General features: G+C 34.1%; 2 protein-coding genes, 1 long non-coding RNA gene and 1 pseudogene across 4 annotated transcripts; 1 reads left to right on the forward strand and 3 right to left on the reverse strand.

Moving 5' to 3' along the window:
• The first annotated feature begins 1,408 nt into the window (after positions 1-1,408).
• LOC140842278 (uncharacterized) lies at positions 1,409-3,153 on the forward strand. Of its 2 annotated transcripts, none has more exons than XM_073210052.1 (2): positions 1,409-1,522; positions 1,931-3,153. In XM_073210052.1, the coding sequence occupies exon 2, from the start codon at positions 1,944-1,946 to the stop codon at positions 3,030-3,032; it is 1,089 nt and encodes a 362-aa protein (XP_073066153.1). In that variant the 5' UTR covers positions 1,409-1,522; positions 1,931-1,943; the 3' UTR covers positions 3,033-3,153. The 2 variants fall into 2 exon arrangements, with proteins under 2 accessions (XP_073066153.1, XP_073066146.1); XM_073210045.1 differs by having other exon boundaries at positions 1,430-1,522; positions 1,915-3,153.
• Positions 3,154-14,046: 10,893 nt separating this feature from the next.
• LOC140814137 (uncharacterized protein At1g66480-like) lies at positions 14,047-14,839 on the reverse strand. Its single transcript, XM_073173019.1, has one exon. The coding sequence runs from the start codon at positions 14,706-14,708 to the stop codon at positions 14,085-14,087; it is 624 nt and encodes a 207-aa protein (XP_073029120.1). The 5' UTR covers positions 14,709-14,839; the 3' UTR covers positions 14,047-14,084.
• A 2,065-nt stretch (positions 14,840-16,904) lies between these two features.
• Positions 16,905-19,383, reverse strand: LOC140814146 (uncharacterized). Its single transcript, XR_012114074.1, has 5 exons — positions 19,134-19,383; positions 18,436-18,948; positions 17,833-18,264; positions 17,252-17,680; positions 16,905-17,017 (listed from the first exon to the last, which is right to left on the reverse strand). It is a non-coding gene; the product is annotated as an uncharacterized lncRNA (long non-coding RNA).
• Positions 19,384-19,984: 601 nt separating this feature from the next.
• Positions 19,985-23,763, reverse strand: LOC140842291 (ATP synthase subunit beta, mitochondrial-like; annotated as a pseudogene).
• Between the last annotated feature and the right edge of the window lie 760 nt (positions 23,764-24,523).

The raw sequence follows: 24,523 nt of genomic DNA on the forward strand, positions 1-24,523 counted from the left end.
AATCGGTGAACTCTTCTGCAACATCAACAATAGAAAATTTCTCAAAACTAAATGATAAATGACATTGTTCGAATCTTGTCTAAGCAATTGTCATGACACGGATTGAACATATTCGTTGTCACTAGTTGATTTTCGCACCCAACCAACCTGATAAGTTCACAACATAAAATATGTTATATACAAAAAATACCACTCGCTTCCTAAAACTCACATTTTTCTCCCGAAAAATAGTGAATAGAAATAACAATCAACAAATCAGCTCTGAAATATTTTACCTTGAAATCTCATCATTCTTTCTCGACCACACATGACCATTCTCGACAATCTTCAAAATGAACTGTAACTCTAATATATAGAGAACTCATAATATCCAAGACACACAAAAATTTTCACATTATCTCCTCATATCGAACAATACAATATCTCTCTATCAAAATATATATTCAACATAATATTCTCTTCAATTATCTAGTCATCTACAAAATCTTTAAATCAATATTTTCTTCACAAAATAATCTAAAAAATTAAACCAATTGAAAAATAACATGATAAAAAGAATAGAAAGCTTTTTGATCGAATGGTATCTCCCAACTATTGCTCTTGATGAAATAAATCGATTTATTTTGAAATTTAAATTAAATGAGAATTTGTGAGAATAGATAAATACACGTCATAGGCCATGAAGAGTCGAAGACGACTCCACGTCACACGTATTATATTAATTATTATCTTTCTAGTTTATACTAGGAGCGTGACAAAATGGACGAGCATATTCTACTACGTCATAATTAGGCCCTTGTTGGGTCTGATAGATCAAAATTTTCAAAAGATTATATCGAAATTTTTTTAAAAAAAATTAGTGTCATTTACATCGGAATATAGAATTTTTTTTAATGTCATATTAAGATACCAATTTTTTTAATATCATATCATATCGAAATTAGTATTATATTTAATTTTAAAATTTATATTTTTTCGTGAATTTTGATATATACCAAAATATTATAAATTGCATATAGAAATAGTGAATATGAGTCATCACCAGCGTCTTTTTTATCAATTAAATTAAATTTATCCAAAGAACCGAGGGTCATAAAAGCAAATCACTCAATATAATTTTTCATTGTGATTTCGAGTCAAGTTTAATAAACAAACGTTTTATTTGAATTATCCATTAAAAATATTACTTTTTATACAAATTTTTTTTACTTATTATTATAAATATAAACAAGATTTTTTTGAATATGTCTCATGTGAGACAATTATAAATATTTGAAGTATAAACTCATTTTTTTTTTTTTAATGTATTGAGTATGATATTTGTTGTACAAAATTAAATACCGTTTTATATGAATTTTTTAAATTCATTTTATTTAAAAAACGTGTCTTGTTTTCCTCGTCTCCTCCATCTTCGTCCCCTACTTTCATTGCTCACACGCACTTTTCCTCTCCTCTTCCCAATATCTACGACAGATCTATCTATCTATGCAAAGAACTAGCGATGTCCTCATCTTCCATGAAAGTTAGTGAGATTTGATTTTAATTATTTTCTCTATTTCGTTTTCTTTACTTGAATTTTTATTATGATTTTTTTGTTTGGGATTGTGCATATATTGTGTTTGTCATAATTTATTATGAATCCTACGTATATTATTGTTTGATACGAATCCTTAATACTAATTTTTTTGTTCAACTTTCACAATATTATTGCTATTTATTTTTCCATTTAAACCAGTTTTTAGATATCATATTTCAAGTGAAAAACAGATAATTTTCGAACATGTTTTGAAAATTTTAATTATCACGTAGAATTGAATTTTGAGGGAACATTTTATTTATTTAAAAGTTATAATTTTTAGATATTAATGTTTTGCGGAGGAAGTATTCGGGGAATTAAAGTCTAATTCTAATCAGATATAATCAACAATAGATTCAACCATCCGATGAGATCGGATCAGATCCTACAGCGTCCAAACATGTTCAAATCCATCCTCGTGACCCTCGTCCTTGTTTTCCTCGTCAGAGCAACAGACTCCCGGAAGCCGCACGTCATCAATTTCCGTTGGCCGGGCCTCTACCCGGAGTCCTTCACCTGGGACCCCAAGTCTGATCACTTCGTCGTGGGCTCCACGCGCCTCCGCGAGCTCATCTCCGTCTCCGACGCGGGGGTCACATCTGCCCTTACTTCCGAATTCACCATCCCATCCAACTCTTCCTTCCTCGGGATCGCCCTTGACCCCAATCACGACCGCCTCCTCGCCGTCGTCCACCGTACAGCCCCTCTCTTCAACGCCCTCGCATCCTACCACCTCCCCACCTTCCGGATTCTATCCCTCACCCACCTCCCTTCCGCCGCGGTTGCCAACGACGTCGCCGTTGATTTCTCCGGTAACGCATATGTCACCGACTCAGCTAACGACGTCATATTCAAAGTCAACGAGCACGGCGATGTCTCCACCCTCTCAGAATCCAAGGTCTTCAAATCCCAAGCCGTGGACACCACGGCGTTCTACCGGGACTGCGGCCTAAACGGAATCGTTTACAACACCAAGGGATACCTTTTGGTCACTCAATCAAACACTGGGAAGCTGTACAAAGTTGACGCCGAGGACGGAACGGCGAGAAGGGTTATATTGAACAGGGACTTAACGGCGGCCGATGGGATGGCCGTGAGGCCAGACGGCGTCGTTCTTGTGGTGTCGAGGCACAAGCTGTACTTCATCAAGAGTGACGATAGCTGGAGCGAGGGCGTTGTGTTCGACGAAACGCCGCTGTTGGAGGAGCGGCAGGCGAGTGCGGTTGCGGTGGGGGCAGAGAACAGGGTGTATGTATTATATGGGCATGTGAATGAAGGGATGATGGAAGATTCGGAAAGGGGCGAATTTAGTATAGTTGAGGTGGAATCAGAGTCGGAGAGTAAGGAGGAGAATGTGTGGATTTTTGTGTTGATTGGTTTGGGTTTGGTTTATTTCCTCATTTGGAGATTTCAAATGAGAAGTCTTGTGCAGAAGATGAACAAGAAAACTGCTTGATTTTTTGTTTTTGGTTTCCACTTCTGTTTGAGTGCAAGAATTTTGTTGGTGGTTTTGATATATGAAGATTGTTTACCGGACGGAAAATTCTATGTTATTTTGAGACTGCGTGCGTGGAACATATATATTTATACTGCTTCATTTTGGTTTTCTAGTTGTTTGAGTATATAAAAATTTGTTGATGTTTGACATATTTCTCGACTAGTTACTGCGTGAAGAATATCTCATGGAATTAAGTCTCTTGATATGCTTCACAAATCGAAACAAAATAAGGATTGAATACCAGGAAACGTATCACCCATAATGGGACAACCTCATCTATTGTCATGCTACAAACAACTATACGAAATTGAGAAATTTGTAATTTTGTGGATCTCTTGAGAACGTGACGTCTGCATTTTAGTGTATGTATCGTACACCTTGATTCAACCTACAATTACAATTATCGACATTGATATGATGGATCATTATATCCATTTTTAGTTGTATCAAAGACCGATGTCATATTATAAGCCTAATATATGTTCCATTTCAAAAAAATTGTTTATTGAGTGATATAATCTTATGGACTTCTAAGTCAATTTTTATTAATTTTGATATGGATATACATAGTCCTAGTAAAATATAAAATAGAATCGCCCATTGGGTACAATATTATAACATGTCAAGTATTTTGGCAAATCCAACGATCCAAATTCCAAAGATGGAGATAATATGGTGTCGTATTAAAAGGGAACAACACGCACGTATGCGAACGCAATATTTACTAGCTTTGTATTTCACCTGTAGACTTTCATCACCACCAATTTCGGAGAGGTGATGCCATTTTACCAAATGGTCATTGGCTATAAAAGTCTATTAATTATACATTACGTCATATATTATATCAAGTACGCGACAATTCATTTTCACATATTTTAAACATAATTAATTATTTTTTAAGATATTCAAAAAATCAATCAGTGATTTGTAGAATTAAATGAAATAAGATTTTATAAACATTTTTATTTAATAAAGAATATATTGGGTATTTTTGTCCATTCATTAATTAAAATAATCAAAAGTGCATACAAATGTACATTTGAATATATAAAATCCGTGAATTTAACATTTTTGTTTGATTCATGATTAAGCAAAAGACACACGAGTTGTGTGTCTATAATTAAACACGAAAAGATACAAGGTTTTAAAATTATGAGGCCACACGGTACATACGAATAACATATTTGATTACTCAATGGTTGTCAAAGATGAGTTCATATCTAATTGTGGAGTCACGATTATTAATCTATCAATATTATAATTTATTATTATTTTGAATTGAAACACCCAAATTAATCCAAAATTGTAAGTGATAAAATTAATATCGAGTTGAACTTGATGTATATAATTAGAGAATATTAATCTCCCGCCGTCGTACAACGTGGAACATGCCGGTGTCCGGTCAAGTGTTTATTTTTATTTTAGAAAAACAGAGAATATTACAAATCAAGTTACTTCTCGCATGTGACACTCTCAAGGTTGTGACCAACCCTACGAAATGCAAGTTAGGGATTCAAATAATTTATCCATCACAAAATAAAATTAAATCCGATGAAAAATAAACATTAAAGATCTTGGAGGTTGAGCTATTATTGAAGGGATAGGAATCCAAGTTGGCGTGGCGATATTGAGAAAGAAAAGTTTGGCAAGACAAAAGGAGAGATGGAGCCCTTCTGTATTAAATTAACTATTTTTGTTGTTTTTAGTCACATTTTTATCGTCGATTCTGTTATCTCTATTAGGGTTTCGGTGCTTTGATTTTGAGTAATAATTGTTATTATCACTTGTCCAATGAGCTCTGCATATGATGCTGTCTGAAATTATATATATTTTTTAATGGCAATATCCAATTTTAAAGTTTCAAAATTAATCCGTAATTAACACATCACAAATATCGATCCCATGTATCAAACATTAATCCAATAGTACGTATTAGCCAGTCTGATCAGTTTATGCTAGCGCTTGCTTCTGAGCTTCAAATGCCTTATAAGACTACATGATTCGATTCTCATCGAATCAGATTTATAAGTTGTTGCATGTATCATCTTTGTATCACGAGAAACAATCATTATTGAACCTCGAAGCATCGTATGAGAGGACAAATATGTTTTAAGAAAACTGTAAAATATAACATGCCTCGCCTCAGTTTGATTCCATTTTATATTAACTTTATCTATGTAGGATCGATGTGCATTGGTTCCACCGTTTCAATATCTTATGAAGTTTAATTTACTATATTATTCAATGTGTTGTAATTTACAATTGTAATATCATGTAATCCATTATCAGAATTTCGATTATATACCTCCATTTCTTCCAACAAACTTAAACATATTCAGTGTTTGAAATTTTCATTATATGATTTGTGTTTCAGATATGGGAAGTTGTTCAAATAATTTAAATGTATCAAAGGTCATTCATCTTGATATTAAGGTGTTAGCACGTGACGTTACTTCTCGTGCTGCTACGATGACAATGAACCATGCTGACAAACCAGAGAAATATGACGGGTCGAATTTCAAGACGTGACAACAGAAGATGCTTTTCTATCTCAGTACATTGAATATGGAAAGGTTCTTGACCAAGGATGCTCCCAAACCTGCTGAGGCCGAGAGAGATGTTCAAGCGGTCATTGTTGTTAGTGTATGAAACCATTCAGATTTCTTATATAGAAATTATATATTGAATGGTTTGTATGATTCACTATATAATATGTTTGTGTGCGTGGATCATTGGATTGTATATGGAGAGAACGATAGGTCACGATCATTGTAGGGTGAACAACAGACATGGTATAGAGGAAGGGGGCCATCAATGGGGTTGGGACCATAAAAGGTGGGTTTGGGGGCAAAAGGCTGAAAAATAGTTGCTTTTACTAAAATATCAATCCATCCTATATCAATAATAATTAATGCACCTTCCAATCAATAATAGAACCGAGATAATGATTGGAATATATTTGAGATGAGTCGAATCGATGATATATACAACAAAAAATAATATTTTTTTATGAGTTGTATCGGGTCAAAGATCCGTTTTATAAAATTGATCTGTGAGACGATCTCATTTGAGTTTTTGTGTTATGAGATTAGACATGCGAATGTTTACTGAAAATATAAAGTAATACACATAAATAAAACCTACGAGTTTGTATCCATGATATATATGTCCAATGTAACAATAAAAATCGGTGGGCTGCCTTTTATTAATAAAAATCAATCATAAGGATTAACAAAAAAGATATGTCTGAAAACATTTCCTTCAAGGTTATGCTTAGATTCATGTATTTGAGATTAAGAACTTGGATAGACAATTTCAAGCCAAGATCAAGTTAAATTTTTAAATCCATTACTCAAATACTTATTCAAATCAAATCATTCCCTTCAAATAAAATACATCAATCCAGGCCTATCTTAACCGGAAATAAATCAAAGTAAGACAAAATTTGAAGATATAGAAAACGTCTGTTTTTCTTAGTTGATCACAATAAATAGCCATCATAATAATTATAAATGGACGTTTATTTAACATACGTGAAGTCGATTTGTATAATTAAATAAGCAATATGGGCTTGAAATTTGACGAGTAAGATGGTCCAGTCCAGCACACACACAAGAAAAAAATCTGTGGTTACCAATACAAGCGGGTCTCCATGTTGTAGGTCCATTTTACAAAGAAATTTGGTTGCTGATTATTCTGGCGAACAAATTAAATTTAAAATATTATATATATATATATATATATATATATATATATATATATATATGCTGAAAAGCAATAATTATTAAAAAAATTCATTGCAGAGATTTGAATTGATTCCTCTTGTTGATTAATCCACACTTGATCACGTACACATAAGAAGCCGATCGGAGGTTATGAATCAGTAGTCCTTTAATTTGCAACTTTATAGTCTTTGTTCGGTCCATTCCAATATCAGATGAGATTTAATGCCCCAGCCATTGTTCCAAATTTATTTAATAATATTATTCATATATATGTATATTACAAAAACTCTTACGATACCGTCTCATAGGTCAATTTTGTGAAACAAATATCCGATCCGACTTATGAAAAAATATTATTTTTTATTGCTAATGTGTACTGAGTTGATTCGTCTTACGAATATAAATCCGTGAGATGACCCACAGAAGACGTAGTATATATATATATATATATATATATATATATATATATATATTCAAAATGGGCCTTAACGATTCTGAAAGTGATCCAAGGTGTTTTGGATTGAATCGTCTAAAATAAGATCCGGATCTATATCCTTAGATATTGGATTGGGTCAGCCCGTGTAAAATATGTCCTAATCGGATCTATTGTTGACCATACACGACTCGAAGGCTTCAAAATCCACTTTCCACAACATGAGTCGAGTCTGGGGTGGGGGGCGCCCATTTTCCTCTTCCAAACAAAATAAGGAAATAAAATTAAAAAATTCACCAATACTTACGATCCATAGTATTTCTCTGTCAAAGCTTATGCAAAATACCAAAATAAATAAAGACAAATAATGGATTATATCTTTTTAAAATCAAAATTTCAGTCAATATTTTAAAATTTTTGAAGTCAATACATGTACAAAACGTAACCTATAGATCCGGATCAGGGTCAAAACACAGGATTCGGGTAAGAGTTGGTGGATAGCAGGATAGGGTTAAAAGGCCAAAATTTTACCCCATCCTACAATGCGGACCTGGGAAAAAAAATACGTTTGTCGTTTAAATGTAACAGACATGGCTACTAGTAGGGGGTGATAATTATTCGAGTCGAGTCGCGCTTCGAAGTCGAGCTCAAGTATGTAGATTTGAAGCTCGACTCGAACTCAATCGAGTATTTATTAATTTTAAGCTCGAACTCGAAGTTCAAAACAATTTATAGCATAACTCGACCTCAAGCTTGAAACATTATAGGGTTCAAACTTGAGTCGAGTTTTGACGAGTCACTCATGAGTATCTTGACTTTCTTACACTTATAATCCTGATCAATCCTAACATTGGCCAAGTCAATAAAAATGAATTAAATTTCATAATACTCTTGACATTTTATATTTAAAATAACAAATAATTAAATATCTAATAATATGTCGTTAACTTAAATATGAGTTAATTAAATTTGGCACATATAATTGGTATAATAGATCACATAATTCTCTTTGTTATTTTCTTACGTGGGCAGGTAAATCAGGATTTGGAATTTGAAGAATAATCTATCAAGTCCTTAAGGAATAACCAAGACGAATTGGAAAAAAAATAGTACTCTATCAAAATAGGACTAAAAGAAAAAAATTTAAAATGCATGACTAAAACTAAAATTTGATAACTGGAATTACCAAAACCCAAAAAACAACAAGAAGAAAAAGACCGATTTATGCGATGATTTTGGTAATTTTCTCTTGCAGTTTCATTGAAAGATTTGCCTTAGTTCTATGAGTAGTCCTAACTAGCTAAGGAGAATTATTTAGCCAAGCTTTTAAACTTCCGCCGGCTTGCTACTGCATAGTTGCCCGGCCCCTATTGTTTTTAACTTGTAATTTATCCAATAATCTTGAAATGAACTCAAGTAGGTAACGTAAACCTAATTACTTATTATAATCCGTTGAATCATATTTTCCCAAATCCTAACCTATTCTTTCTTTTATGAGCATTGATACAGTACTTTTTGATATATGGAGTGGATGTGAATGAATCTTGATAAATTTATATCCATTCAAAGTAATGCCTCTAAAATTTTGATTTTAGTATCTAACACTATATCTAACTCAAACATATAATATTCTATTAAAAGAAGAAAATATAAGCAGCTAGAAATATCTGTATGATTTAACATTTCAAGGAAACAGAGAGAAGCAAAAATTCAATATAATTATTATAGGTTGTGATAAATGACTTTGTACAATTGTACTATCAACAATTAATGAGACCAGGTAGAAACAATATCGAAGATTTGATTAATCTATTTAATGACAATGATAACCAACAACTTAATTAATCATTAATGTATAAGACTGTTAATGAAGAAGAAATTAAACCTTCAATTATGAATTAGCTAGTTAAATCAAGAAGAAAATGCATCCGCCAAAAATTTGAAAAAAAAAAAAAAGTTACAAACATTTTGATCATTATATAATATTTAATAACTATTTTTCGCTTCCATTATATAATAAGATGATTACTTACTAGCTATTTTAATTAATATTTAAAATATTTATTAGAATAATATTATAAATATGAATTCGGGGTATTCTAAATATAATTTAACTTTTACATTTGAGTCTAGGTTGTACATGTTCCATTTTGAAAGAGTCTCGTGAATAAATGGCAAGCGATATCTATAGTGATCTTAACTCATACCTGGTCGAGTAGCCAGCCATACACGAATATGTATCAATATCGGTGCATATGAATATTCACAAAATAATCTTGATGATCTTCACATTTGGAGCTCGCTAGCTGTTGATTTCAGGGCTCTTGATTCTTCCTTTTTTGCTTCCCAAAACAAATTTAATTAAGGTATTGATTTCCATGCGAAGCCTTGGCAAATCAGCAATCCTTGCTATTTATACCTCACGTTCGTTGTCATTTCAACCTTGAATATTTAGTTTTAATGAACCCTAGCTAGCTACTTTCATATTTGGATTGAAAAATATATTTCGAGTTTCTACATAATAATAAGATTGATTCTGAACTAATTACAAAGTTTAAAGCTTCGTGATTTTCCAAGAAAAAATGTTATCCTTTTTTTGTATGTATATTAAGAGAATGGTAGATGGCATATGCGATATATATGCATGGCAGAGCAGATGCAGAAAACTCAGATTTGTGTATTGAGAAGGAATGCTAAAAATTCAGTACTGATTCTTTAAAAAATTAACAAAAATTTGAAAATTTTCTAATTCTAATATATATAGCCACTATATTTAAAGTATATTGAAAAGAGACTCGTAAGCAGAAAGCACGCGGTTCCCCCTAAAAAAATCTTTTTGGACAAAATATCCATCCAAGAACCTGGGACAATCAAAATCTAAAATCGGACCATAAATGTTGTTCTTTATTACGTTACATGTCTTGTGACGAAAAAGCTAGCCTGCAGATTTAGATGAATGGTGTGTAAAAGCATAAGAAAGAACGATCTTTATTTTATATGAAAAATAAAATAAGAATTGATTAGGGTTTTGTAAAATTTAAGGTCGAACAGACAACGAATCAGAGGTAAATCGCGATTGGACTGCTCACTTGACAAGGAAAGCATGGAAACCACTCACCCTGGTCGGAGCCTATCGATCGACACAACACCACCCAGCGATAAACCGAAGTCATCACCTGAAAGAGAGTTGCTGCACAGCAGGGCTGCAACCTCAAAATCAATATTATCATGTCTCGAATCATCAAAATCTCGGGATGGATCAGAATCTTCAAGTATTTGAGGAAGGGAAGCTTGGGAAGATAAAGTTGTAAGAATGGTCGAAGGCTGAAGCGATTGCTGCTGGGTAGGTTGGTTATAGGGCAGATTTTTATAGGATTGGCTCACGCGTGTGAGGAACAAATATTTTCATGGAACACGTGTGAAAATATTTGACTGGCAGGTGAGATCTGTGCATTGCCTTTATTTCACCAACCCTTTATGTTTAACAAGCAACTAATTAAACAAATTATGATTTCAAATTAAAATAAATATCATTTCAAATTTCAGAATTTCTATTTTTAAAGCAAACAAATATGCTTTTTTTTATATAGAATTCTCACAAAATACATAATTATTGCCATTAAAGTTTCTGGTCTTCACAATTATCATTATCTATGTCTCAATGCTTACATATTTTTTTTTAAATTTTTTGTTAAACAAATAATAAATCCAAAACTCCGACAAATTAATTTTTTTCCAAGAGATCCATTCTATCGTTATAAAAAAACAATTTATCAGGCTCTCACGGGAAAAAATGGTAAGTGATTTATTAATCAAATAAGTAAAGCATGTTGGTGAAATGAAATTGAACTTTTTATGGTATGAAAAATTATTAAATAGTTTTTGCAGAAAAATAATACCTAATGCTAGGTGAGTTTTAAATTTGAAATTATTTATGTTAGGGTTTTAAGTAATTTTTTGTTTCATTATATTCGTATAGTTTATCAATACCTTAATATCATTGTCCTATCTTATTTTTTTTTTTTTTAAATCATACTCTATTATGAATTATTTTACATAATATCACTACAAACATATGTTAAAAAAATAAAAATTATACACCCCAATTCAATAAACAAGTGCATGTGCTTATTTATAATTGCCACAGGTATTGGAATTTGGAACTAAGCCGAACTTATAATCAATTAATTATAACAGTATAAGAGATTACAATGAGTTAAAGTCAATTTGTGTGTCGGAGTTTGAATCTTGTTAAGCTGAGATCGCTAGCGAGTTTTTTCTCTCTTTCTTTCTTTCTCTGCGTGGAAAAAATTAAAGTAAAATATAATGGAAGAAATCAGATTTAGTTTTTAAATTCTCAAATGTAAAATTTATTTGACAAAGTAAGTGACTGACTATATTATACGAAGCATTAAGACCCACTTTTTGAATTTAAAATATATAAACATGGAACAATTAAAAACTTAAGATACAATCCTTACATTATATATCAAGTTCGTTGCACTCAATTTCTCATATATCTTGACTAATATGAGCCGCAGACGTCTAGTGAGACAGTCTCATTGATGTATATAGTGAAAAATAATATTTTTATAATAAAAAGTAAGAATTTTCATGGATTGAGTCGATTAAGATATTCGTCTCAAAAAATTGAATTATGGAGGATTTCAAGTATTTTTGTTGATTGACATATATTTCAACCTCTTATTTAACAAGATTTTTCTTAAAATCATTTATATATTAATTTCGAAACGAACATGACACCACCATTCACCTGCCAAGAAAAATAAAGAAATATACCCACAAAATCTGTGAACTTTACTTCATCACAAAATTTTCTGCATTAAAATAAAATAAAATAAAATAATAATAAATCTATTTTTTAAAAAAGAAAATACATTAATTATGTATATATGCACAAAACTACCTCCTCCAACTTGGTCACCCACCATCCCCGCCTACCTCGCCTAACGAAAAACGAAATACTCACCAACTCTCAAGTTGTAAAGAAATTAGTTATTTATTAATTATCATTCCAATAATTGTGCGAGCCCAAATTAATTTTATAGAATATAAATAAATAGGTTCACACGATATTTCTTGTCTTAATAGATTTCATTTTATTTTTTTATTATCTCAAACATATATTATAATTTCTATATTTATAATTATTTTTTCATGCTATTATCAATATATCTCAATGAAATAAGTCTCAGAAAACATGCAACTTTTTTTGAATAAAATAAATAAGGATAAAATTTGAATTGTGATTGTAAAAAAAAATTCCAATGATTTTTTTTCTTTTTTTTTTGAAGCTACGATTTTTTTCTTAATATATATGAAAAACAATAAACTTATATATTTGAAACAAATGGAGTATCTTTTTACAATTTTTTGACATCATAATTTACTTAAATCTGCTTTAATACATTACACAGCATATTAAAATAACTTCTGAGTAGGCAATTAGGAGAGAAACTACGTACATTATATTTAGGAAAGTCGTTAGACGCAAATTCATGGAATTTACATATATATTTTTTATCCCATGTCGGAAAATTGAAAAATGAAGCTAATTCGTGAGACAAATATTCTATTTGAATTATCAATGAAAAAAATATTATTTTTTAGATTACGTTTGAATTGAGATATTTGAATTTATGGTATAATTTCAAATAACTGGATTGGAAAGGGAGTTTGAAATTGAAGCAAATAATTACGTTTATTTGAACAACTTAATGAAATTTAAATATTTCATTATAATTTTGAGTAAAATGGATAATATGAATCCTCCTGTTCAAATACAACCTTGCAAAATCTAAAATAATACATACTCTCTCATAATTCCCACAATGAAACTGAAAACCTCAGCATTATTTTATGTTTTTTTTTTTTTAAAAATGAAAACCTCAGCATCTTAAACATCGAGTTTTTATTTTTAATATACAAAAGTAACCAAGCTTTTATACTGATTGCTGAGAATTCTCGAGGGAAATTCGAAGGGATAATACAAAATCTTGGATATTTAATAATTAATTCATTCTCACAACTCGAGTTTGGCCTCGGCTACGCCACAGCGAGTTGGATCTCTCCTTCATTTATTGGCATAAATCCCTACTCGTTTCTGCAGAAAATGAAAAAAAAAAGGAAAAAAGTTAAAATCGTCAAAAACCTCAATACATTATAATATATAATTGAAACACATATCCAACATATTATAGTCGTTGGATTAATCATGTATTTCACCCATATTGCCTAAATTTGATGAATTAAATTAAAGTCTTTAATATTAACTTTCTAAAGTTGAAGAATAGGTTAATGTGTAGTTATTTTAGAATTTATTTATTCAACAATTAAATAATTTGTTTTTGAGAAAAAGTATTATTTTACCAAAATTTAATTATTCAACTATAAGAATTTTACGAAATATTTATGTAGTTAGAAAAGCTCATGCAGATACAAATATCGAACAAATGAATCTATAAAGTTTTCGGGTTCCATCGTATGACATTTACGACATTTGTAATTACTTCTTTGAATTGAAGCCGAAAACGTTTTATCCTCGCAAAAAAAGTTTGTAATTGTCAGTGATAACTATATGAATCAATCATATTCATATTTATAATAATAAATAATATTTTTTTATAATAATTTATTTTTTTTAAAAATAATTTAAATAAAAATTCTGTCTCACAAAACTCTGAAAAAATTAACTCATAAAACCGTACGTATAATATTCACAGTTGGTCAATTGGACAATGTCAACCAACCTTATTAAATAATAATTAATAAGAAAAATATTTTCTTCCAAATGGGAAACCCTGTAGACTTTTCTTGAACAAATTACGATTATTATAGTGATGGTAGTAATTGGGATAATGAGTAAAAACAAACCTCTCGAGTTTTGGGGCCTGGTTTAACGGCGTCAAGATCCCGCCGCTGCAATTCTCCACATGCCGGTGGAACGCTGCCGCTCCCCATGTACAGGCTAATGATTTTCTCCGCCACCTCATCCTCGCTCTTACTCTCCGCCATCAGCCTCTCCACTTCGACCTTGGGCAACCTCACCTTCACCCTCACTCCTCCTCCGCTCTCTCGTTTTTCCTGCTCCTCCAACGCGATGCTCGGCTGCTTCATAATCGAAAGATCAGAAGACGATCGCCGTGCCAGCAGCAAGCTCTCGAGCCGATCCTTGGCGCTCATTTGAATCCCCGAACGCACCCTCCGAGTGACCCTCTCTTCAGGAAACTTAGGCAGCTCCACCAGAAAATACAACCTTTTCGGCTTCAGCTCCTGCCCAGGCTCCAACGGCTTTGCCCGGACGCCGTAATGCTTCACCGCCTCCGACTCCAACAAGACGTAGCCGGGGTAATTTTTCAAAACCGAACCGGCTTGCACAGGAGCCTTCAATTTGAACGTTTCTCCGTTGATTTTCATCACTTTTACGCTCTTTCTTCCTCCCAAACTATTCCCCATTATTATCAATTCGGACCCAAATTTTCTTGGTCAAAAATTCCTACGATAATTAAAATATATAACGGATGAAAGATTGAGAAATGGGTACGTTTTTATGGAGGTTTGAGGCTTGTTAATGGTTGGGAGTTGTGGGATATATGAGATTGAGATTGAGATTGAGATTGAGATTGAGGGGTCAAATAAAGATCGCAATTTTGAAAAACGGGACCTTCTTTGACAATTCTAGTTATTCTCGTTTTGGTAACCATCAACCATCAAAATATTGATAATATGGACAATTACTTGAGTTTCTTTTAATATTATATATATTAGAAAATGCACTATTATTATCAATTAGTATTTATTAATTTTATTTTTTCGATCTTATTCAAATCACTAGTTAATGTTAATACGAAATATTATGGCAAGTACTATCTATATAAATTTTTAAAGGGTATAATTAGCAATATTACAAAAAATGAGCTCGATCTTGAAGAAATCAAAACACTTCTCGACTAGAATTTAACTAGAAATATGTTTCAATTTGGGCGTCAATTAAATTAAATAATAATAAAAAAGACCAATTGAGCTAGAATTAACTAGGTTACATTTTTCATCTCCCCGACTTTTTTGTCTTTGTGGGGACAACCTTGTATTTGTGTTTTAGCTAGCGAACGACCACAATGGCTTGTTGTTGTGTTCACACATTATTAAATAATAATAATAATAATCCTATCGCTCTATTGATGTGCTTGAAACCCATAGGTTTATGACAAAAATTTATCTGAGACAGTCTCACGGTTCGTATTTTGTGAGACGGATATTTTATTTGGGTCATCTATGAAAAAATATTACTTTTTATACTAAGAGAATTACTTTTTATCTTGAATATCAGTAGTGTTGACCCGTCTCATAGATAAAGATTGATAAGCTCGTTTTACAAGAGACTTATTCTAAGTTTATTATCAAAAGTCTTCAGATTATGAATATTTTTTAAAACAAACAAAATATAGTTTACGGAACAAATAAATGATTTCGACATCACCCAAATAAGTAAATGATTTCATATATTTTGAAGTAAAACCGCTTAACGAAGAGGGACATATTATTGGTAAATCATTTTATTTGGGGTGGATATGCTTGAATTAAAAGTGAGAATTTATAATTAGATAGGAATCTTTGAAGAGTAGGTCTTTTGTGAGATGATCGAATTATGAGTCAACCCTATCGTTATTCACAATAAAAAATAATACTCTTAGCATAAAAAGTACTATTTTTTCATGGATTACCCAAATAAGAGATCTGTCTAACAAAATACGACCTATAAGACCGTCTCGTACAAGTTTTTGACATCCTTGAAATGATTAGAGCGATAATAAATATTCCGTTAATGATGTTTTGTCATGCTGGGTGAAAATGACTAATAACGTTAATCACGGCGTGGATCCAATAGATTCCGGTCATGTATAATAATGCATGTGGGCTTTGGACTTAAATGCATATAATCCGACTTTGTGTTTGGAAAATTCAACACCAATCACGAGCGGAATCGCTACAATTGAATTGTAAATAATAAAAAAATATGAAAAGTCTTTTTGTTTTCCATATAATGTATTATTTTGTTTATCTGCATTTTCGAAGTATGAACATTGCATTTTACTATTCTCGGCTTCATACTTATTTTTTTTCCTCTTTGGAAAAAGTATTTTAACACGTGTTCAAAATTCGAAGCGTAAGCGAAGAAGTCAATAAATTTTTTGTGGACTGGCAGATCATGTTGTTAGGTTGAGCCAGAAATTGATTTTATCATATGGATTACTTTTGTGCATGCATCCAGATAATTGAATCAATCCAATATTACACACTCGGTTGATTAATAATATTCGAGAATCACTATAAATTAGAGGTAGAAAACTAGGAAATATTATTTTTTAAATTTATCTCAATTTTTAAAATTGCACTTGATGGGTTTGGAGATGGATATTTGAGATCAATGTACTAGGCTTTCTGCTAGTATTTCCCATCGCATGATCATGGTACCATAGTATACCCTGATGTTGCAAGTTGTGGTAGTGATATTGTTTCTTAGTCCAAGATGGGCCTTGGTCTTTGAATCAGACCGTGGGAATGCCGGCTCTTGAGTGAGGTATGGCAGTCGGAATGGTGAGATCCCAAGGCAAAATATGCTTGGATGGAGGATTGTTTTACCATGTTATGTGGGTGTGGGTTAATCCATGCAAAGTTTCGAACGTAGGACCTGGAACCGTGGCCGTTTCTTTCGATAGACCATATGCAGACACTGGTGTTGGAGGAAGATCTCTATGAAATTTCTGTGAAAGAAAGAGCCAATTTTTAATTGGGTAAAAGTAGATGACAAAACAAGAAGATTTGCACATTGTTTGGTTCGAAAGCAGCCACGTCCCTCGGCAGCATCGCATCTTCAGGACAATGGCCTACACCTTCCAATTTTTTCAAAGACATTTGGAAAAAAAATAGGATCTAACTTAAAGTCTAGTGCTCATTCTTTTCAAATAATGTCCTACAGAGTAGAGGACAAAATTTACCTGCAAGAGAACCACGTCCCTCCGCAGCATCGCATCTTCAGGAGAATGGCCAACACCTTCCAATTTGATTACCTCCAGCAGCTATTAAGCAGAAGAAGATGCAGAAAAATTTGTATTGTAAAGTGACTAAGGGCTGATACCAAGTTATATTAGCACATACTATATTATAAAAGCATTGGATTTAATTGGCCAAACGAAAGATAAGGTGTCTATATGCGTGAACTAATTAATTCACAACACTGGCATCTTCGTGCTCAATAGTCTGAGCCTAAGGAAGAATAACTTGACCCCAAAGTTACCAACTCCCACCCTAACAAAGTACAGGGACCCATTTTGACCGCAGCAGCTGAGTGAGCATCGATGCTATATGTCAGCCCACTCCGATCTATGCTCACGCAGAAACCTGAGTAGTCTCGCAGAAGGCACATTCTGCACCAAGAAAAATAGGACATGATGACAGAATATTACAAACAATGTGGCACAATCACATTTCCAAGGTTTCGTATGCTCTTTTTGATTATAACTTCTACTTTAAAAAATTAAAGATGACTAAAAAGACAAACAAGGAAACGCAAACAAACCTGCAGAAGCATGGGTTCTTTGGCGCAATGCTCAAAGCATTGTCGGATGAAACATCTTTGGCATGTACTCGAGCTACAAAACAACTTTTTGATGCATATTTGAATCCGTATGCTAAAGATATCGAGTCTTATCTAGAAGCTAGGGCGGAGGAGCTGATTTCGGGGGGACTAATGGACCTTCTTGTCCCTGCAGTCCCAAGTCTTATGGGTTCTGAGACAACTTTCACGACTCCAATAGAGTTAGATATTTTAGGTTGTTGCTGCCTCATGGACATGGCCAAGAAGGTAAAGCCAAATATATTTTTATGGAAAATTTGTCTCCCAATTTCTTGATGTACTCCGTGTTACATCAATCATACATAAAGCAGTTTGTCGATAAACTGATTTTAAAACCCAATTTTTTTGCTGCATTACACATTGACACCAATAAACCTCTATCACTGATATTATTGCAGGGAACGCTTAGTGAAGCAAAGATGGACTCATTCAACTTCCTATTATATTTCACCATCCCACAAGAATTAAAGGCAATGATAAGAGGGGAATCAAATTAAGTTTCATTATCGAAAGAACAGAAATACTAAAATATCCAGGAAAACTAACCTTGACCAGCTTTTCTGCCCGCTCGATGTACCACAGAGCCGTCTTTGAGGGATTGCTAATGAATCATTTTGCAAGTGATGGATGAATTGTTGGACACGTACACGAAGAAACTTGAAGCTTCACCCATTTTTGCAGACCCTTCAAATGAGAAATCCATAATAATATTTGTGCTTCTCATGCATAAATTTGAATGATCCCAAAGTAGCAACCGTATGCCATTTTGTTTGGTTACTACGCCGCAAAACTGCACTTTATCTTAAAGTTTCCAACTATACCCAGTGGTACTTAAATTTTTCTGAGATGGATTTTACAGGTTCTTCTGTTTGTATACGTTTGAATTCAAATCTTCATATTTGTGCTTTCGTTGAGAATGTGCTACTTAAAATAAGGCTACTATTTTATTGTTTCAAGTAGTGCAGCAGCTTTGCCACCAACTAAATTATTTCGTAGTTATGTATCGAAGCAGCGGATTCCGGGCAATCTTCTCGGCCTTGGCAATCACCTCTTCCATTCCTACGACCATGTAAAAGAAATGTTCAGATAGATGATCGTATTCTCATCCATTACCCCCCTTGCAAAACATAGCACAATGAAGTTTCAAGTATGCTTTAAGTCTCATGTTCCGTCACATGATATATAGAGCACAGAACTGAAAGTTGACGGTCGTATCATAGAATTTAAAGAAAATAGTATTTTACCCGAAAGCCGGTAATGCTCTTTTGCAACTCCACACACATTCCTTCGGCGCCTTTGAAAACTTCCTCGATATGGAAGGCTGGCTCGCTCAAGAACCTTTGAATTTACGAGCACGGCAACAGTCAAAATTTTCATCCTCGCTGAGATCATCCAATGGGTTCAATTTTTAACTTGAAATGGCCCCCAAAAAGACTCCAAAAAATATTCAATTATAATTTGCAAAACCATTTAATTCAAAATAGACAATTTTTAACACCCAAAAAAAATAATAAAAAATCAATCAAGCCGGACTACAAATCTAAAAATTTATTTTTAAAATTGAGATCATGCTATGATAGAATTTTTTTTTTATCACGGTGTTTTGATTAACTATCAAGACCACGATGATCATTATGTTATTTTGAAAAGACATTGAGGCCAAAAGAACGTATTGTACATCAAGAACGCTATCCAGTGTTGGTAGACATCGGTTTTGTCACATTTAGCAACATGATACACTATATACAAACTAACATCGCATTTGATTATACTCACAAATCTTGGCATTGGCAGACAAGTTTTAGACCGTTACTTAGGCCAGGGCTGTATTCCCTCCTAATGGCATCTACTTAATGGTTTTATTTCTAAGAGTTGGAACAAGAACTAGCACACGAGTGATGTGTGGTTGCTACCAAACTTAAACGTTCGGCTTGTCTTAGATTTCAAGAACTGAACCCTGAATTCGAGGTCAAGTTGTCTGTTCCCAGTCATATTGTTGCAGCATGAATGAGAGCACGTGAGAGACGGCAAAATGAAAAGAATTTTTTCAAGATGCAATCAAGAAGGTAGTCTCACAATGCATCGACCACGTTGATACTCAGAAATCAGAACGTGCAAATTGATAAAAACATAGTAGAAAACCTTCCCCAGTGAGAGCAACCAATAGCTCTGGAAATAAATGTGACAAAAGTATACTACGTTCGTCCCAGTCTTAACTCCCTTATTGATTGACGTACTAAAACAGATGGGGGCTCGGCAGGGAGGGAGGTTTAGCTCCACCACCGTATGACTAGCACAGCCACACAAGACAGAAAAAAAAAAGTCCGAAAATTTAGTCCAAAAACTCTTTATGCTGGTGTTACTGCCATGAACTAAATTATTTTCGAAAATATCAGCAGAGGGGGAGAAGAGGAAGTCATCGAGACTCTGATGTATCTAAGCAGCAGATTCCTTGGCAATCTTCTCGGCCTTGGCAATTACCTCTTCAATTCCTCCTACCATGTAAAATGATTGTTCGGAAAGATCATCATACTTTCCATCTAATACTCCCTGTTAAAAGTAATAACACCGCATGTCAATGTGAAAACTGATGACAATTTGACCAAAGCAGATCCAAAATACAGACAGTAAAGGAGGCAGTATGAACGAAGATATCATATTACTGAAAGTCATAAGCAATGGTTAACCAATAATCACAAAAAACCTGTAATGACACTAGCAAAACAAATAGGACCATGTTCGACAGGGGATGATCATTGAGTAAGGGCCTGAAGAAGACGCTCATATGTGCATCCACGTAATTAAAAGAATGGTTTCTTTATCCATTTTGTCTCTTTGCTATCTCACATACAACAATTGCCAAAAAGAACCGACCTACATTCTACACACTAAATTTTCTCATGTTTTTAATTTTGAATGTTTATTTAATTTACTTATGCATAATAAATTTAATTCTACTCTATAGACCTTTTTTTACATTCACCAAAAAAATTAATAAGATATGAACATGAAGCGCACAAAAGCTCTGACAGCGAGGAGAGTTAGACATTCAATCTTAGAAAATACATCAATGATCAGACACATCATGTCCTACAATATTGGGTATAACTCTGCAAGTCCAGGTGAAGTGATAAAAATAGTAGAAATGAGTAGAGCGAGCCTAGCATAAGCTTAAAAGGACAACACTTTACCTGAAAGCTTGTAATACTTTCTTTCAACTCCACATACTTCCCGGGGGCACCAGTAAAAACTTCTGCAACATGAAAAGGCTGGCTCAAGAACCGCTGAATTTTGCGGGCACGGGCAACAGTCAATTTGTCATCTTCGCTGAGCTCATCCATTCCAAGAATAGCAATAATATCTTGAAGATTCTTGTAATTTTGAAGGACTTTCTGTACACCACGAGCAGTATTGTAATGTTCCTCCCCCAGGATGTGAGGAGAAAGCATTCGAGATGTTGAGTCCAAAGGATCGACAGCAGGATAGATACCAAGCTCAGAAATCTGATTCAAATAACAAGAATAAAAACAATCAAGTCATGAACAGTCGAACAATGTTTCCTTTAGTAACTTAAAGAAAGCATCTATACCTGTCGAGATAACACAGTCGTGGCATCCAAGTGAGCAAAGGTTGTTGCAGGAGCTGGATCTGTCAAGTCATCAGCTGGCACATAAATGGCTTGGACGGATGTAATTGAACCTTTCTTGGTTGTAGTAATACGTTCTTGAAGGCCACCAAGATCTGTAGCCAAAGTAGGTTGATAACCAACAGCAGATGGGATCCGTCCAAGCAAAGCGGATACTTCCGAGTTAGCCTGTATGAGTCATAACAAAAATGGTTAAAAAACCACAGCAACACAAGCCTGGTAATGATTAAAAAAATTAGTAACACATGTCATGAACATAAAGAACCATTTTGAGAATGATTTTGAGCATGCAACCACCTGGGTAAAACGGAAAATGTTGTCAATGAAGAGGAGCACATCTTGCCCTTCCGCATCTCGAAAATGTTCAGCCACAGTCAGTCCAGTCAGTCCGACTCGAGCACGAGCACCAGGGGGTTCATTCATTTGACCGTAGACCAGAGCACATTTGCTATCAGCCTAATAACAAGAAAAAGGAGAAAACATAATGGGATAAAAAGTAACATCAAACCAGAGAGGAAATTGATCAAAGTGGGTGTGAACCTGCTTGTCACCTAGCTTAATGACACCACTCTCAATCATTTCTCTGTACAAATCATTACCCTCTCGGGTACGTTCTCCCACACCGGCAAAGACAGAGAAACCACCTGCAATAAAATTATGCAGAAGTGAGATAAACATATGCAACCAAAGATTTAACACATATCGCATCAACTAGGAACCAACCATGAGCTTTTGCAACGTTGTTAATCAGTTCCATAATAAGTACAGTCTTTCCTACACCAGCACCACCAAACAGCCCAATTTTCCCTCCTCTTTGGTAAGGTGCAAGAAGGTCAACAACCTGAGTTAGGAAAAAAGTAATGTGTATCTATAAACATAAAATTCACATAAAGCGGTTGAATGAAGGGAAGTAAGGAAAACATATCAATGAGAACATGTGTCACGATTAGATTGATTAGAATTCAGAAATCACCTTGATACCCGTGACAAGAATTTGTTGCTCTGTTGCTTGCTCCACAAAGGCAGGAGCTTCGCGGTGAATTGGTAAAAAGTGTTCAGTTTCTGCAACATTGTTCATTTGTTAGCAAAGGGGAAACCGCCTTTAATCACTTAAGTGGTTGCAGCTAAAAGGCAGCACGTCACTTACTAATGTCGCCTCTATGATCTATAGGCTCCCCAATGACATTGATAATACGACCAAGAGTGGCTCGGCCAACAGGCACCTATGATTCAACAAAGTGAATAAAAATCATAACTAAATACATCGCATGCATATATGGTATAAAATATCCTAACTTCATACATGGACGCACCAATTCCGTGTTTGGTTTTTGATAACATAATCATTAGCTACAGTCTGAAACGGAAAAGCTTACAAATTTTCTCATATTCAGCATAAACTGGAAAAGAAACTCCAAGTTTTGTAATTGGGAAATGCAAAATCATTGGCTTTAATTCACAGACGGCAAAGCTTAATTTTTTTCCTTACTCTCCCAACCAAAATCTATGGAAGGATTGAAAGGAATAGTCGTTGTACGTGAAGTTAAAAGACCAATCAACAATCCGATTAACTGTAAATAGGAACAGGAACACCAGCGTATCCAAGCATCAAAGGAAAAATAATGTCGCTCACGGTGATGGGGGAACCAGTGTTAAGCACTCGCTGGCCTCGAACCAACCCTTCAGTCCCATCCATAGCAATACATCTCACCACACTCTCACCCAAGTGCTGCGCCACCTCCAAAACAAGCCTGATCTGATTATCCAAAACCTCCAAAGCCGTCAAAATTGGAGGCAAACCTTCTTCAAATCTCACATCGACAACGGCTCCGATAACCTGACATACCTTCCCAATCGAGCCCTGACCAGTAAACTCGTCGATGATTTTCCCTCCGGTTTCACTCTTGGACGGGGGTGGAGCTGAAGGTGTGGAAGCCGCGGATGACGTCGCGTAGTGAGCGGCGAAGCGGTGAAGGAAGTAGCCAACAGGGAGCGGGGCGATGTGTCCGCGTCTTGGGGACGGCTGAGAATGGGGATCTAGAAGCACGGCTAGCGGCGGATCGGAGGAATGAGGCTAGCAGCCTCCGTGAAGCCATGGTGAATGAGATGATTACTGAGGGATAGTAGCGCGGAAAAGATCAAAGGCAAAGATTGAAGCTAGGGTTCGTCGAAGATGAAGGGAACAGAATGGAATGAATGGAGAGTATAAAATAGGGGAAATGAGGAAAACGGAAGTGACGCAAGAGTTTATTAAGAAAGAGGAGTCAATGTAATTTATTTTCGACGAAAGTTTGTGTGAGACTGATCTTACGAGTTCGTATTTGTGAGACGGATATCTTATTTGGATTATCAATGAAAAAGTATCACTTTTTATGCTAAGAATATTACTTTTTATTGTAAATATGGGTAGAGTTGACCCGTCTCACAGATTAAGATCCGTGAGACGATCTCACATGAGACTTACTCTTTATTTTTTTATTTTTGGTTTAAAACTATTTTTTTATTAGTATATTTTAATTTTTATATAATAAAATTTATAATATAATTAAATAAAAAAATTTACTCGACTCAATTTTTCTCGACTCTTCACAAAATTGTTTTTCTCTTCTCAACCTTCCATGCTCTCATTTTTTGGCTAACAATTAACAATGAGTCTACAAGTTATTCTTCTATAACAAATCCAACAAAAAAATCACGTATTGGTAAAAAATTTATTTTTTTAGATATGAAATTTATTGAATCTCGTCAATATTCACAATCCAAAGTAAAAAGATTCACCCTGGATCCTGAAACCATGGGTCGTGAAGTCGACCCTTGGCTTCTGGGTCGTGAAGCACTTGGTGCTTGTGCTTCGCCACCCAAAGTTGAACTTCACAACCCAAAATTGGGTACCACCCTACTTTGTGAAGCACAAGTGCTTCATACCCAAGACTTAGGGTCGTGGGCTTCATCATCCGGGGTCGTGACGTGAAGACTTCGCGACTCATT

Source organism: Primulina eburnea, chromosome 1, assembly GCF_022965805.1.
Source record: "Primulina eburnea isolate SZY01 chromosome 1, ASM2296580v1, whole genome shotgun sequence".
NCBI classification, from domain to species: domain Eukaryota; kingdom Viridiplantae; phylum Streptophyta; class Magnoliopsida; order Lamiales; family Gesneriaceae; genus Primulina; species Primulina eburnea.

Bases quoted from the DNA above. Each gene is read 5' to 3' on its own strand.
- LOC140842278 (XM_073210045.1), top strand. From the start codon at position 1,486: ATGCAAAGAACTAGCGATGTCCTCATCTTCCATGAAA. The intron at 1,523-1,914 runs GTTAGTGAGATT...AATTCTAATCAG, and splicing joins TGTCCTCATCTTCCATGAAA to ATATAATCAACAATAGATTC.
- LOC140814137 (XM_073173019.1), bottom strand. From the start codon at position 14,708: ATGGGGAATAGTTTGGGAGGAAGAAAGAGCGTAAAAGTGATGAAAATC.